At 39.9% G+C, this 15,595-nt stretch overlaps 1 protein-coding gene across 1 annotated transcript in view; it reads right to left on the reverse strand.

The window, feature by feature from the left end:
• Positions 1-4,213: 4,213 nt before the first annotated feature.
• The window catches only part of fgf11b (fibroblast growth factor 11b), a 39,987-nt gene continuing 28,605 nt past the window's right edge, over positions 4,214-15,595 (reverse strand). Inside the window, exons 4-5 of the mRNA XM_084941822.1 lie at positions 10,512-10,710; positions 4,214-10,415 (exon numbers count right to left, since the gene is read on the reverse strand). Of these exons, the coding sequence (XP_084797948.1) occupies positions 10,279-10,415; positions 10,512-10,710 (336 nt within the window). The 3' untranslated portion in view covers positions 4,214-10,278. The remainder of the gene's footprint in view (positions 10,416-10,511; positions 10,711-15,595) is intronic.

The raw sequence follows: 15,595 nt of genomic DNA on the forward strand, positions 1-15,595 counted from the left end.
ATGCTCCATTTCGTGACATAACAAACTAATATGCTTCTCCTTTTTTTCTATTAAAACTCACATGAAAGCTGGAATAGCTGCTAATAGCGCGTTAGCTGTATAACATTTCATATTTGGCATTAATAGGACGCTGGAAAGGAATATTGTTTCGCAGCATACTATTCTTCAAACACTCTCTACTTAGTCGTAAAGCCATCTGGTTGCTGGCCTTTTTCAACTGGTCACCATGAAGGAGCTGCCTCTATTCCACCAGCTAGCATAAGGGTGATCAGTGAAGAGCAATTACAGGGTTGGATTATTTTCCTTCTGGCCCACCAGAATGCCTTTTCTACTTGTGGAGTAAAATGAGAAGATATTTGCTCCTTCTGAATGACAGCTGCAATGGCTGCCAGCAACCAAATACTGGCCTAACTGAATAACGCCTTCTGTTGATTGTTATACTAAAGTAATTTAGGCCTTACCTAAAAGTGAAAGTGTTTCAATGCAGGGGCAATTCTAGCTTAATTCACATTAATGGAATAAGCTGTTTCCAAATGTCATCCACCCTTTTCACATTTGCAAACCTCAGTTCAGTGGAATAAACATTACTATGTTACCTTCAAAAGCAACCAAATTAGTTACATTTACCAGAGTCCAACATGTAATTTGAACAAAAGGATTTTATGTTTCTACGGTAGTTAAATCACGTATGATCTGCATGAAATTCAACAACCTAAAACTAGTTAAATTTATTCTTGTTGAACTGAAGATGATCTTAAACAATGACATCTAAGGTAAAGTTTAAGGCCACAGATCGCAAGGACTGGAAGTGCATCGTTGACCAAGCTGGAATCCCTATGGAACCCACAGTGCATATTGGCTTCGTGGACAGCCTACCTTGCTGACCGCTAGCTAGGGACAAAAAAAAGAGAGATTCTCGTTGTTATGACATGATACACTCTAATAAGAGTGGTTTGTAGCCTGGACTCGCAATATTACAAAGTCATGGACAGGAAAACCTCGTGGGTTATGTCAGGCAGAAAAGCATACATACACCATGTGTATGCTATTGCTATTTATTGTGGTTTAACCTGTCAAGGACAACAACACAAAGAAAATTCTGTATCAAATTCACAGCTTTCCAACTTCTTTTAAAGTATGGAGTGGCAGCTTGGTGGCATGGTGGTTAGCCCTGTTATATCAGTGCAAGAAGGTTCTGAGTTCAAATCCACCAACTGGCCAGGGCCTTTCTGTGTGGAGTCTGCATGTTCTCCTTGTTGTGTCTCTCTGGGTACGTGCAGTTACCCCCCAGGACAAGCAGAAAAGGATAGACAGAGTGATGGCATTTCTTAAATCTATTAAATTGGAGGGGGGGGGAAAGATGCGCATGACAAGCTTTATGTTAACCAGACTCTGATTTGTTGAACACTCCAAAAATAATTCTTTAAATGAACTTAAAATACTCATGGAAAAGATTTCCATGTTAATAAATGCCTTTCTAGTAGCATTATGTACTTTTTTTGGACTAACATAATTTGCATGTGTCAGATCAACTCAATTGAATTAAGCTGAACTCAACTAAAGTAAATATGTTGATTCATCATTAATTAATTAAGTTGGTCACACTCAAGTACATTAAGTTGGAATAACAGAACTGTATAATGCTAAAATAAAGCAATTTAATCACATGGAAATCCTTTCCATTATTTTTTAATGTTCACTCAAATAGTTCTTTTTTGAGTGTAATTCAGAGTGAATGATCAGAGATTTCAATCTAATCCACCCGTTTTAGCATTTAGTTATTAAACTCAAGGCAAAGGCTAAGTCTTTAAAGAAGTTAAAGAAACATTTTTGGCAAAGCATATAAGTCCAACAAATCATCAAGCTTAAAGTGGCATTATTCAGTACAGACTGGAAAATCACACTGCCACTCCTTAGACATGTACACAAAGCAAACTGGTAGTAGAGTTCTTTTATATTAAAGTTTTTCAATTCATACAGTACAAACCCTCCCTTTATTAAACAGACTCAGCACAGAGCATCATGTACCCCAATTTCATGAGTGGAGAATACATTTATAGTCCACGTCAATGTAATGGCATCCATCCTGTTCAAGCCATGTTTAGAGTGACATGAATCCTGTAAAATCCTGTCATTCATATCAATAGGCTTTGTTTACAATGTCCACTGGCTTTTTTTTAAGTGTGCTACTGGAAAGCACACTGAGCATCACTGAAATACATGAAAAAAAAAAACTACTTTGTGAAAAATAACTTTTGTTTTTCCAGTTAACTTCACTATTTAGTCCCTCGTTCTTCCTGTTGTTGTGCAACCTCTGTCCTCTCCCCCCTCTCTTTCCACCCTCCTCATTCAACTAGAAACTAGAAAATGACAAAAATATAATCTTACAATAATTATTATGAGAGCAAGTGGGGCGTCCACAATCGACAACAGGACAGCACACTGTTTAGTTATGTGAAATCATCATCGATGAATGTGAGTAAAACAGAAGCTACAGCTTTATCATTTTTGGTAAATGTACATGTTACAGTGAATAAAAGACAAACGGATCTGTTTCAGTTTATAGCAATATTCAGACTGAATACAGGCCGCTGTTGGACATGGACAGGTAACATCATTTTGACTTGCTATCACCAGGATCTGGAGCTGTATTGTAAACAAACACTGAAGCTCAATTTGATCAAAATAGGAATAGAAATGTTTTAACAGACTGAAATAATAACACATTAGCTCCTTGGCTGGCAACTCATGAGATACCAGCAGACCAGTGGATCAGAAGGTTACAATTAGCTAATAACCTTTAGTGATATAAGTAGCTTAAATCACTAGAGATTATTAGCTAACTAGCTAGTTAGCTAGCTAACGTAACTAATGTCCCCACATTATCAAAACAGTTTACACTTTTGCTGTATTTCAGTTAAAGTGTGTTTTAAATCTACATCACTGATGTGTGTCATGAAATTACCTCTTCATCTTCCTTCTCCTGCAGCAACCGTTAATGGCAAGCCATGCTTTTGTGTGAGTGCACTGCAACATCATGACATCAACAACACTGGCCACAAAACCTGTTTTCATTCTATCCTGTATTGTCCTCAATAGACAAGTTAGGAAAATCTAAGATTTGAAAATAATTCCAGAAAATGATACTAAACTATGTTATTATTAGTATAATTAATTTGAGCCAGGACACTTACTTATACTCTTAAGAGAAGAAGAGCAGCAGGTGGGTTTGAGATCTTGCAGTACTGTCAGTTGATTCTGGGTAAGCTAAGTAAGCTTTGATAAAGTAAGATGGCATATAAAAATCAGCACATGCCTGTTGATACTACACGATTCAAATAACAACCACCCTTTTATGCAGTGATTGCTGCTAATATTTAGCTAGCAGTACACTACAGATGGAAAGTGACTTTCTGTGTGCAGTTTAAGGGCTCTCAGGTGTTAATTCAGGTTTGATACAGGTCATTAATTTGCACTGTAAATACAGCATCTAACCAAAGGAACTAACCAAAACTGTTCTCCTGTTATCATTGTGCTTAGCATACGTTACTCTGCCTGTTGTGATGTTCTCGTGCTACTGCTATTTTTTCTCCTTTTACTGATTGTATCCTAATTGATTTATGTAAATTATGAAATTATCTAAATGATATTGTTCTTTGCAGACTGGTTAACCTCTGCCCATATTTTAGCTGTTACTTGAAATACCCATGCTGTCTTATAACTACTGTAGTCAACATATTCTGACCCAGCGCTGTCAACATTACTATTTAAAATTTATCATGGAGGTGCAGTTTATTTGACTAGGAAATGAGGGACAAAGTACAATCTCACATGCTCTTTAGAGAAACAAAGGGAAGAATAGGGGCAGGTCAGCTGATTCATCCCGAGCTGCCATCCTCTGTTATTTGTCTCTCGTAGCTCAACTCTGACCTACATTTAAAAAAAACAATGACATACTTCTTTATTTCTAACATAATTGTAACCTGGCTCAAAAACATTTTTTACTTTATGTATTTTTTGACGTTACATAGATCAGACTATGGAATAATAAAAGCAATGTGACTGCAAGGACAAATAAAGGAAAGGAAAAATGTTAATGTCCTACAGCGCATTAAAGGGGAAACTCATTTTGTTACTAGCTAATGCCTTTAAGAAAGATTTAGAAGGAAGCTGAGACAAAAAGAAATCACACAGAAAAATCAGAGAACATTGCTTATAATCATACAAATATATGTTATTTTATTGAATATTATATCAGAATAAGACACCTCCTTTCATTTCATGTAGGAGTTATTGTAGAAATGTACACAGGTCTGATGGCAATCATGGAGAGAGGGTGAATTGAGGGCACGTGTCTGTCGATACTGAGAGGGAGTCATCCGTAAGGAGCCAAAGAACATTAAAGTATGCATGCTTTGCAAAAACCACAAAATTAAGAAAAAAAACAACCCATGTCAGTCTAGACAATTAGTAATTCTTATTGCAGACTGTCATTATAGCCTGCAAGTTGTGAGTGCAGTTAGCATGTTAGATTTGTTTCCCCTCCTTGAGTGCAGGCTGGTAGTTCTGGTTGCATATTGCTGGTCTTTACTCCTGCTTTGCTGTTTCTTGGCGTATCCAGAAAAGCCAGAACGTCCCTGCTTCTGCTGCTTCTTTGGGCTCTTAGTGCAAGGAGTCCGTGTTTAAATCCCTGGTGACACTCGGGAGGTGCCTGAGGAGTCAGGCCTGCCCTCTGTGGATAATCAGTGCCAAGGCCAAGTGTTATTTATGGCTTCTTTATCTTTTTAATTTTTTAAAGTGTTTGTTTGTTTTTTGGAAGACAACGAGATCAGTTTGAGAGAGAGAAGTTAAGAGTCTGTAAGAACAAGAGTGGGAAACCGTCTGGAAGACTCGTGTGACCGTAAGTCTGATGCCACCAAGGTCATTGCTGAACACGTATTGGCTTTAGAAACTGTTCTGCTGTTTTTATTTTATCTTTCTGACTCGGTCACACAGTGAGATTCTGTTTGGGGGAAGTTTCCCCATCGGTGTAAGTTCAACAGTGCTGAGCAAATACAACAAATAAAACCGAGCAAGTCCAACCAAATAAGAACAATTTTACATAAAAACAACATCAACGAAAAACATGAAAAGGTATAACAACAGAAAGGCAGTAAAAAAAAAAAAAGTACAACACTAACACAGTTAGTACAGTTTTAAGAAAATGAAAATATGTGTTAGTAGATCAGATATACAATATTTGTTAGTATTAACATATATGTAAACTGACAGCATCCCGCACATATAAACCATCCAGACAGCTTCTGTTGTCTGGAAGCAGTCTGCTACCCTGTGTAGATTCCTCACATGCTCAGGCATTCCTGAAAGATGCCATTCACTCACTGAAACAGCAGAAATATCAGCATACTCCACAGGTTCAGAATATTTGGCTTTGTGCATTCTGCACATTAAACAAATCCTTATTCAAAAAGAACTATTAAAAAAACAATGTTGCTGCCAAGACTCAATTTCTGTTAGTGTCCTGTTTTGAATATTTAAAACGCTTGGAACAGCGAGCGTGGCACACATCCATTTTGTACTGCTGTAATTCCAGGACTGATTTATAATTTATTTAGGATGGTTTTTGAGGTATTTAGTTGGCACAACTGCCTTCAAAAATGAGATCCATCAGTTTGAACCCCACTTAGGTTATGCAAGAGGGAAAGGATTTTTAGAAAACTGTATTTTATAATGGTGTGCATATTGTGTTATCCAATTTATATTAAATCTCTTGTGTATGGACCACTGTCATGTACCATTAGTGATTGTTTGTGAGTTGTAATAGATAAAATAATTCATTGGGATAGCATTAATCAAATTCAGTGAGATGCTGCATTTTGACTATTTAAACTTACAGCATAGCAAGGCGGTGGCATCAAAACCACATTAGGAACCCACGACGAGCACATTATAACCACATTAGGGTATGATGCAAACAGCCAAGTCTCATGATATATTGCCATCTTATTAAAATTCTGTGGAAGAAAAAAAAATTCTTGAAGTTATGCCTTCAGCACTGCGGCTTTCTGCCCCTGATTAAAAATTCTGCCTCTTAGCAACCAACTACATCCATTAGAGGGTGCTAGTTAAACATAATTTTTCCCTTTAATTTGACAAACTCCATGGTGCACATTTCTGTACTGTGAATGCAGGTTGAGTTGGTTCACGGTTTTGTGGATTTTTGAGGATCATTAGTGTTCATTAGAAAGCAATAAGAAAATCCTGCATGCAGGTAAAATACATTTTGTAAAATGTAAAACTCAAAAAGGTGCATGGCTCAGAATGAATTTGTGTAGCGCATGGATAAATGCTATGCCTGAAAAGGCCGTTTTGTTTTTGCGCATGTCAAATGAAATGTTACCCGGGTTTGCTGCAAAGAATTCCCTGGATGTTGGTTAGTTATTGTACAGTGCAGTAAAACTGCTGCTTCTAAGGTTCAGTTTACCTTTGGTTTAACTACAGCTACTGATGCTCACACTGTTCCAAAATGAGAGAAAACTATTTATTCATCATCCAGTGTAAAAGCCTCCTCCACCGGGGGTTGTCCATGTGGCTCCTTTGTTGAGTTTACAGGTCGAAATCAAACAACAGCCCTCTGAGTTCATCATGATCAAATGGATTTCCCTGTCTTTGGCAGACCTTGGGGAGATTTTTGCACCTATTGCAGGGTTGATGTTTTTTTCGTTTGCGTTTTATTGAGTCTATCGATCATTGTTTCAGTCTCATGCCCTTTCTTTTTTCTCGCCTCTCTGTCTTGTCTTACCATACTGTTAGTCATAGATACACACACTCACACACAGAGACCTTATAAAGACACTAAAGGTATGCACACCTACACAGGCAATGTGATGTTGAGAAGAAACTTAATGGGCTGTAGGTACTCGGTTAAGGGATCTGTGTGGGATAGGGATTACGACTTTAAGCCTCTCATGTGTGGGCACGCAGACTATAACATTTTTTTTTTTAATTTTCCGTGTCACCACCTTACTGTTAGCTTTGCGAGACCTGTATTCATAAATGTATTCTCACTTGCAAAGCAGAACAATTCAGACTTTAAACTACAATAACAAAGATCCTCTTAACAGCTTTTCTACTTTTAGGACCACCATGTCTTTTTCCTCTCCTAACTTTTCCATTCAAGAGCATGACTAGTTTCACTTAACAGCTGCATTGCTTAACTTCTCTACATTGCAGAACATTGCTTCATGGCCATAAAGCCATACTTTTCCATTTAGCCCCTCTGGTAAAGCATTCAACTTTGTTCTTCATTTCACGTCAGACCTGACATTCTCTGTTCTAGGCTGTCTACTTGCAGTATCACCATCAGACAACTTACTGTGGCATTCGTCATTACTACAGAGGTGAGAACTGATTGGCTTTTGGGACTAAGGAATCTACGGAGGAATTTGGATCAAGCGACAAAGGGTGCTGAGGGTTATTTCTTAAAATCTTCTTTAAAAAATGAACTGGAGCTTCAGAAATATACATCTTTTATACTCTTTTGTGTTTTTAAAGTTCCTATTAGTTGCAAGTCTGGTAAAAAAAAAAAAATGCTATTACATCTCATTCCTTTCCTGTCAGTCAGTCACTGCGTTGGGCTTCAAGTACTTCCCTTTCATAGAGTGAACTTGTGATCAACTTCAGAATTCAAAATCGTGTGCTGTCTGCTGTGCAGACACATTTATATCATGCAGTAGTTAGTAATGCATGGTTAGAACCCATACAAGGCTGTACCAGACTCCTCCGAGAGGCAGAACATTGGGTTTCCAAAATAGATATTTGTAGGTCTGCAATGCAAGGACAAAATATCCAAATTTAAACTGAGTGAAGCTCCCTCTGGAAAAGCCCAGAAAAATGAAAGACTTGATAAAAAAAATGAAAAGCCCTCCAACTAATTTCCTCCATAGACCCTCTGTCCTAAATAGCACACAGTGCCTCTTTGTCTCACATTCATTATCATACCCACATGCCGCGCGCAATCCTGCCAAAATTCTTGCTTACTTTACTGCACACATTCCTTATCAACATTCCTCAAGAATACACCTCCTAATCCGTCACTCTTCCTAAATAACCGCCACCGTGTGATGACTTCTTTACAATTCCGCACACAATTTCCGACTTACTTTTCACCCTCAATACGGCACATTCGTAAAGCCTCTATTTCACTTTCTGTAGCATGTCTGCACATTTGCACATTATGTGACCATTCAAATTAAACGCTATTGCCAATGCACAGAAATTCCTAGAATTATCGGGGAATTTTTAGCAGCCATCTAATAGGCATTTCCCCCCCCCGTTTGGCTTCCCCATCTCCCAACATTGCTCTTTCCTGTCATAGCGAGGGACTTAACGCTGTCTGTGTTTGTTGGTAGTATCCATGCACCATTCACTTTGACTGAACATTGTGGTGACATTTGTTTTTCCCCTCAGTGACTTACCAGAGCAGACAGCACCCAACAGCAGCCATTACTGAAATATCCCTGACATCTCACATTTAGACACCTTGTATCAGGTCAGTTGCATACAATTCTAAAATTGCATGCAGTTCAGTCTCGATGCAATCAAAATACCGGTTAATTGAAACTAAAAAAAAGTTACATTTAATGAAGATTCCTTTGAGGACACTCATTCATTTAAAATATATACACATCACACAAAAGATGTGATGAGTGGTACAAAGTATCACCTATTCCACGACACAGACATGTCAAAGACGCAACATTGTGCTGTGTCTGAAGGACACAGTAGAGGTTACCCACAGTTTCTCTTTCTATCCTCTGTGCATGCACTCATTCACAGAGAATCTTACCTAACATTTATACTCTAAAAGACAGCCACATAAGGGGGTTAAAACACAATCACAGCAAGACGTTCACTCAGACAACTACATTTTTGAGGGCAATTCTTCCAAGGTGATTTGATAAAGCTAGTGAGTGGATAAGCTGCCAGACATCCTCAGAATAACAAGTGCTCCAATTCAGAGGCTCCTTCGGCTTTGATGTTGGGCTTCAAACCTGGCTTTATTCTGACAGCAGATGCCGAGCAAAGTGTACACTAGCGTACTTTTTCAGGTGACTGATCCACCCTGGGTTTAAAATATGAGCCAGTTGTTTCATTTGTAGCCTTTAATGAGCGAGCGCCATAATTAGCGATCACCTGTTAGAGATTACTGCAGTAGAAAGAGGGTGTCATGCACTGTCTCACTTACTTATGCTGCCCCTGTTTTTGTTTTTGCTGGTATAAATATTGCTCAAGCCTTTTGACCCTTTCCATTAGAGTCTGGAAAATCAAAAACAAAAATACATGAAAGTAAATTATATTTTATGGCTCATCTTCCCAAGAAGAGTACCTGCTTCAGGTTATTAATTTATTTTACTGGGAACCACTGCTTACACCTATGCGAGCAGTTCCTTGCTCCTGAACTTCATAGCATTTGTTGTGAAACTCAAATATTCCGCTTTCTTATCTCCAGCAGGACTGAAGCAACCATCCCCACCTCTCTGCTTATTCAATATAATGTTTTTAGCATCATCCGGTTATTATCACAGCTAGCAAAGAAAGCAAACAAAGGAGGAAAAGGATTTGTTTTTAGTTGCTGCTGACCTGACCCGACCCAAGCTTCCTGCAGATTTCTTTCGTCTCTAAGCCATATCATCTCACTTTGAGCTTTAGTTGACCTTAGTGATTAGCTGGTAGGCAGATGGTCGGTGGAAAGCTGGCTGAGCCACACTGTCACCAACTTTAGGGCTCAAGAGGGAGCCCATGGGTGAGGATTATCCTGTGGAGTCAGTGCTGGATGTGTGTGTGTGTGTGTGTGTGTGTGTGTGGTGACTATACAGAACAATAGAGCTGATGATGGGGAAGGCATATGAGAAAAGATGAAACTGTCAGCAGACAAAGAAGCTTGATCCTGACGGAGAAATAAATGGGGCTACACGTAAGCAAATCACAACAGGTACAGAAAGAAGTGACACTGGGAGAAAGGGTGGGGTGGTGGTGGTAGGAGTTCTGGCTCAGACCCTGGGCTTTCCTTTTGTGGTTTCAGGTGAGGGGGGACTCCTCTCTTAGGTCTTCTTGGCTGCTGATGGACTGCTGACTCTTTATCCCTCAGCATCTTGGAGTGCACTTCTGGAATGAGGTGGCCGCTGAGGACCATTCCCCCAGCCACCCTCAGTGCATAGTGGGCAACTTTGTTTCAAGTGTCACTGCTACCCTTTGTCCCACCCTCATTCTCCTGTGCTATGAGGCCTCAGCCTTGGGAGCTTCTTTCTGTCCATTCTTTAGGGACGGCGAATCTGATGTCTTCACCGTCTTCCGAGGTGGGCTCACTGGCTCACTGACTAGCTCGTGTAGCGATGGCTCCTTATACATTGCAACTGTGTAACAAAGATAGGAGTTGTCAATTAGCAATTTAGGTTAATGATTAATAACTGAGAAATAAACTATTTCAGTATAGTTTTTTTTTAATATACCCTCTATAACTTTAGGCAGGAAGTGTGCCGCTCCCTTGGTCTTCTTTACCCGGTTGCCCTTCATGACCTGACCGTCACGGTTGATACCGATATACCAGGAGCGGCCAGACTGGGTCTGCCGATAGAGCATGGAGGAGTACGTAACGTAGTAGTTCTCAAACACGCTCTCTTTGAACCTGCACTCAGGAGTGAAGTGCTCCTGAAACGAGATATGGAATAGGAGAAGAATTGCATTCATATTGTCAAACTGAACACAACAAGAAAAAGTAATCTGCAAATGTGATGAGAATATTTCTAAATTATCGCAAGTCTTTGAACTTGGACTACACTGCATGTCAGCCCAGACTAAAAAGGAAACAGAAAAAAAACAAAAAGAAAAATATGGGATGCATACTGTGAAACACATTAATGAGGTGGCTGTTTCCGGAGGGAAAGGAAGGATAGAATTAGATCTGAACTTGTATTTCTTTGAGAGCGTGGATGTTCCGGTCTTTTAAGAACAGCAAGAAAAGGTGCAGACTATAATATAGATGTGAGAAAAAGCATTAACAATCTCTGCTAAACATAACAACTACCCAAAGGGAAAATGCATAGATGGAAAAAGAAGATGAAAGACACCTAAACAATGACACCAACACACTGCAATGTGCACACATACATTGCTGTGTGTACATATAAATGACATCAAAGTGCAGGAACTGCTTCGGAGACATCACAATATGCTGAGCCTGGGATGATTATAGGGGTGAGGATAATACTGGTAAAGTTTACCAGTGTTTGGAATCACTGTTTCTGCAATATGTATGCCATAATTGGTTATGACATGCATACCGCATGTAATTTGTGTTAAGCTTATAATTATGACATCGTGCATAAGAAGTTGTTTTTAATGTGTTTCCTGGTTAAATAAAAGTTACATAGACAGAGACGCCCATTGCAGAGCCAAACACCACAGTTTCCAAAAAGTAGACACCTATGTGGAAATTACCCAACTGCAGTTGGTTAAAATTATTATTCTTATTTTATCAATGTACAGTGGCAGTTACTAGTTAAAAGACGTTACGAAGCCACAGTCCGCTACCCAAAATTTCAGCCCTGACAAATGGCTGCACCACCGCCTCTCTTTAAACCCTCTTTTTTGCTCTCTTTGTAATTAGACGTTGTAACATGATGTAAAGTAAATGGCTGAATTTCATTTAAAAAACACAATAAAAATCAGTGAAGTCAAGTGTAACTATATTCTGTACTGGGATGTGAACGCCAGCATGGAAGAAGCTAACGCTACAGCTGCTAGCACTGCTAAGGCCAAAGTAATCTGACGCTGTGTAAAGTTCTGCAGATTTCAGCGACACTTCTAGCAACGGTAACGTTATATTAGCTATTAGGTCTGGCTTTGGGGACAGGGATGGGGACACCCTTTTGCGCCTGGGGACAGCTAGACTGGGACATAACGATAAACGTGTTTAACAGTTTCAGCTCTTAAAATGCAGACTGAATACTCATTTGACCAATATTTAATTTTGTATATTTAAAGCATGCTCAACTTCAAATCTTTTCTCAGGATTTTGTATCTTTTTCGACAATTAGAAGACTAGTTGCCAGGAACATCCTTAGTTAAAGGCCCGTTGGAAATAGTTTGTTTCTGTAGTTAAATTTAACCTGTTGTGACAACAATATAGCATTTTCTTTTTGACATATAGTGAGTGTCATTTCTTGAGCGTAGAACATAATGGCTATAACACGCTACCTAGCAATTGCTAGCATTAGCTACAGCAGAAACAAGCAAAGAAACGGCACAGCCAAAATACCAAAGTTGAGCATTTAAACCAAGGGGTGGTTTCTCAGTGGCCCAAATTAATGAATTGACTTAAAACAAAACATTTTGTGGGCAGAGTCAACGCTGAGGTGTGAGAAAGTTCAGATCTATAGGACCTCTAAATCTTAGAAAAACAGGTTGAAAACAAACTAGATTTTAAGGGTCACAAACTAGTATTACATTTATATTTACGATACATGTTTGTTTGTTTTTTGTTGTTTTTTTCCAGACTCAAATTAAACAACAGAAAGATCTATCACCCTGCAATCCCCTAAATGAGATTATTAATATAGGCCACTCTCATGTAATGCCAATTGTCCGTGACTGGCCAAATGTGTATAGACAACAGAAAATCAAATTAGAAGAACTTGGATCATGTCCAACAGTTAAACCATTCTTTGTAAGTGATCATGTCCCTGCAGCACTTTCCCTCTCTCTGTACTCAGTGTAAGGGCTACTGAACACTGCATAATGTTGGCTGGTGAGATTAACCAATTGTGACAGATATACATCACTCTTAGTCTCCATCAGGGTCTGGACAGAGTCTGTCCCCTGTCAGAGAGCAAAGCCAATCTGCTGGATTGATTAAGTGAGAGCAGCAGGCCAGAAATGGCTGAGTGGAGAATTTCTGAGACTTGGGACAAACAGTAGCATCAAACTTGACGTAGACAAGTTTTAATAAAGAGATATAAGAGACCTTCAGTTTCAAACTTATCACAGATCATCACCTTTCTGCTTTATAGGGGAGTTTTATCCTTTAGCAAGGTATTTCAGGACTGTGTGTCCTCCCTCCATTTATTTCTGACCCACTGCTCCACCAATGTTCATGTCCATTTCACTGCCACCTTCCTACCATATGAAAATAAGCTTCTACCCTTAACTCAACAAACACTCCTGCTACCACCACCACCACCACCACATTGCAGAGCTATTTTAAGATCCACTGACAGGTTTGATATCTTCTGCTGTGCTAACACAGAGGATGGGATCGACAGATGATCTGCTTCATTCATTATTAATCAGACCAGAGAGCAAGCGGGTGGGAAGTGCGGGAGACAGAAGGGGAAAGGTAGGGGAGACAGGAAAGAAAGCAGAAGATCACTCAGAGAGGACAGAGGGGTTGGTGGGTAATAAAGGAGATTAAGAACTGAGAGAAAGGGAGATCCCTATTATCCCCCAGGACCAAAAGGAGCGCACGCTGAGCTGACAAGGGCTTTAGTCATCAGCACCCCACAATCTAACACTCACATTCCTCTGGAAACAGAACCCATTACTACAGCGCAATGCCCCTTAGTTCAACCTCTGAAATGACACCAGTGATAACCCCTCTCCCAAGTCATCCTATAATTACCCTTCATAATCACGCCCCTGAAATTAGTCTAATGATGGAACTCACGTTTTCTGTACTTCATTCAAGTAGTCTCAGAAGATCTAAAGAAAAACCATTCTGCGAGAGCAGACAGGACAGTAAAAAAATGTCCTTATAATACAAGGATTTTTCATGATGACCTACCGCAGTAGCTTCTATTGCTCTCCCTAACAGATACAAATATGTTACTGTAATTATCGCCATCTCTCAAACTCACCTTGAGGTAACCTTTAGACCCTAGCAAAACAATAGTTTCCGCTCCCACTGACAGCATCACTCAAGCCACCAACATCTGCAAATGAATTATTGCTAATGATCTGTGGAGCGTTGCACATTTTAAAGAGCGATGAGGGAATATTTCCATCTAAGTGGTGGGTGCTTGGACTGAAAACGAAATAAAAATCTCCTTCTTTAACCGTGACTTATTCGGAGACTTGGCTAGCTAGCTTCCCCCTTCATGTGTCGCAAGCCAAAAAATTAATGCGAATGAAAGCAGATGAGAAAGATAATATGTAGGGTCCGTGCGGAGAATTCCTAAGATGGGTAGAACCTTTTTATGATGCAGAGTATCATCCAGACCTTCCCCGCCCACACACGCAACCTCCTTCCTCATTCCTTGTGTCTGATTACATCTGTTCTACCTGCTTCAGTAAGCTTTGCTCTCCACCACGACCATACTCTGGAAGTGCATCAAGCCACACTCACACACTCACAGGGCAGAGTTCCCTAATCTTACCCTGCAGATAATTAGGATATAGGGGACAGGAGTGAGGTTGTGACTAATTAGAGAGAGTAATTCCATGCATGATATGTAATATCTTGTTCACTTTAATTTCATCATGCATGTACAAGCATGAAATCAGAACTGATGCCCCTGAAAATATAGCTCTATTTCTGTAAACCAAAACATCATTTGCATTTATCATGTTAAAACATTTGCAGTTCCCCATTTAGACAGCAGGGGTCATAGTGTCATGCAGGCTTCCTGCATCTATTAACCGGCCCATCAACTCCTTGTGTAATCTATGGGAAGCTGTGAAATGTGCCCAGCTCCAGTAATCCCACCACATTCCCATAGTTCTGCATCACTGCTGCAGCAGCCCACTCAAATGACAACATGAAATGTAAAGCTCATCCATGCAACATTCCCCTAGTACACACACATACATGCTCTCTGCGTTCAGGAAGCCTTCCACCTCCCCCTCCCCAGCAGGGCATGTTGCTGATGTTGTTTGTCAAGCCAGATGTGGATGCACTATGACACGACGAGTTACATAAGTCAGTAGACTACAGAAGCTTATTAAGAGGGATTCAGAGAGGATGAGAATACTGTCTAGCACCACACATGTATGATCTGTCCCTAATGCAGTCCGGGGAGAAATGAAGCTCACATGACAAGAATAGAGTGGATGATAATGTGCTGAGACTCGTGGCTCTGCAGTGCTGATTGATAGCTGGAAGTCCCTTGTCAATATAATGCTGCTGAGAGTGGAGCTGTCGCTGACATTCCCTTCTTCCACCGTCGGCGACAGCGGTGACTGCTCCGCACTGCCCGCTGCCTTTATCAGAAAACCCTCTGCTTTAAATATTCTGGGACGCAGCACTGTGGTTAATAGCTATTCCATACAGTAGCAAATCGGATAATGTATCCTGACTATTTTGGTAGGAGAGCCACGGTACAGGCCGGCTCATGAATCCATCACAAAGAATAGGATTTTTGCCTTTCCTAAGTGCTCCTAATTGGCTGCCTTGGAAAAATGTCCTGCTTTATTGTTACATTTCTGCACTCCACCTCTTTTCTTTGGCTCTGGCCAATTATTCTCCCTGCTGCTTTTTCTAATGTCCACATTTTCCCCTGTCCTGTGATAAAAGCGATGCTATCAAGCAGTGGTGCTGTCC

Source organism: Perissodus microlepis, chromosome 10 (assembly GCF_051167445.1).
Source record: "Perissodus microlepis isolate ML-2025 ecotype Zambia chromosome 10, ASM5116744v1, whole genome shotgun sequence".
NCBI lineage: Eukaryota > Metazoa > Chordata > Actinopteri > Cichliformes > Cichlidae > Perissodus > Perissodus microlepis.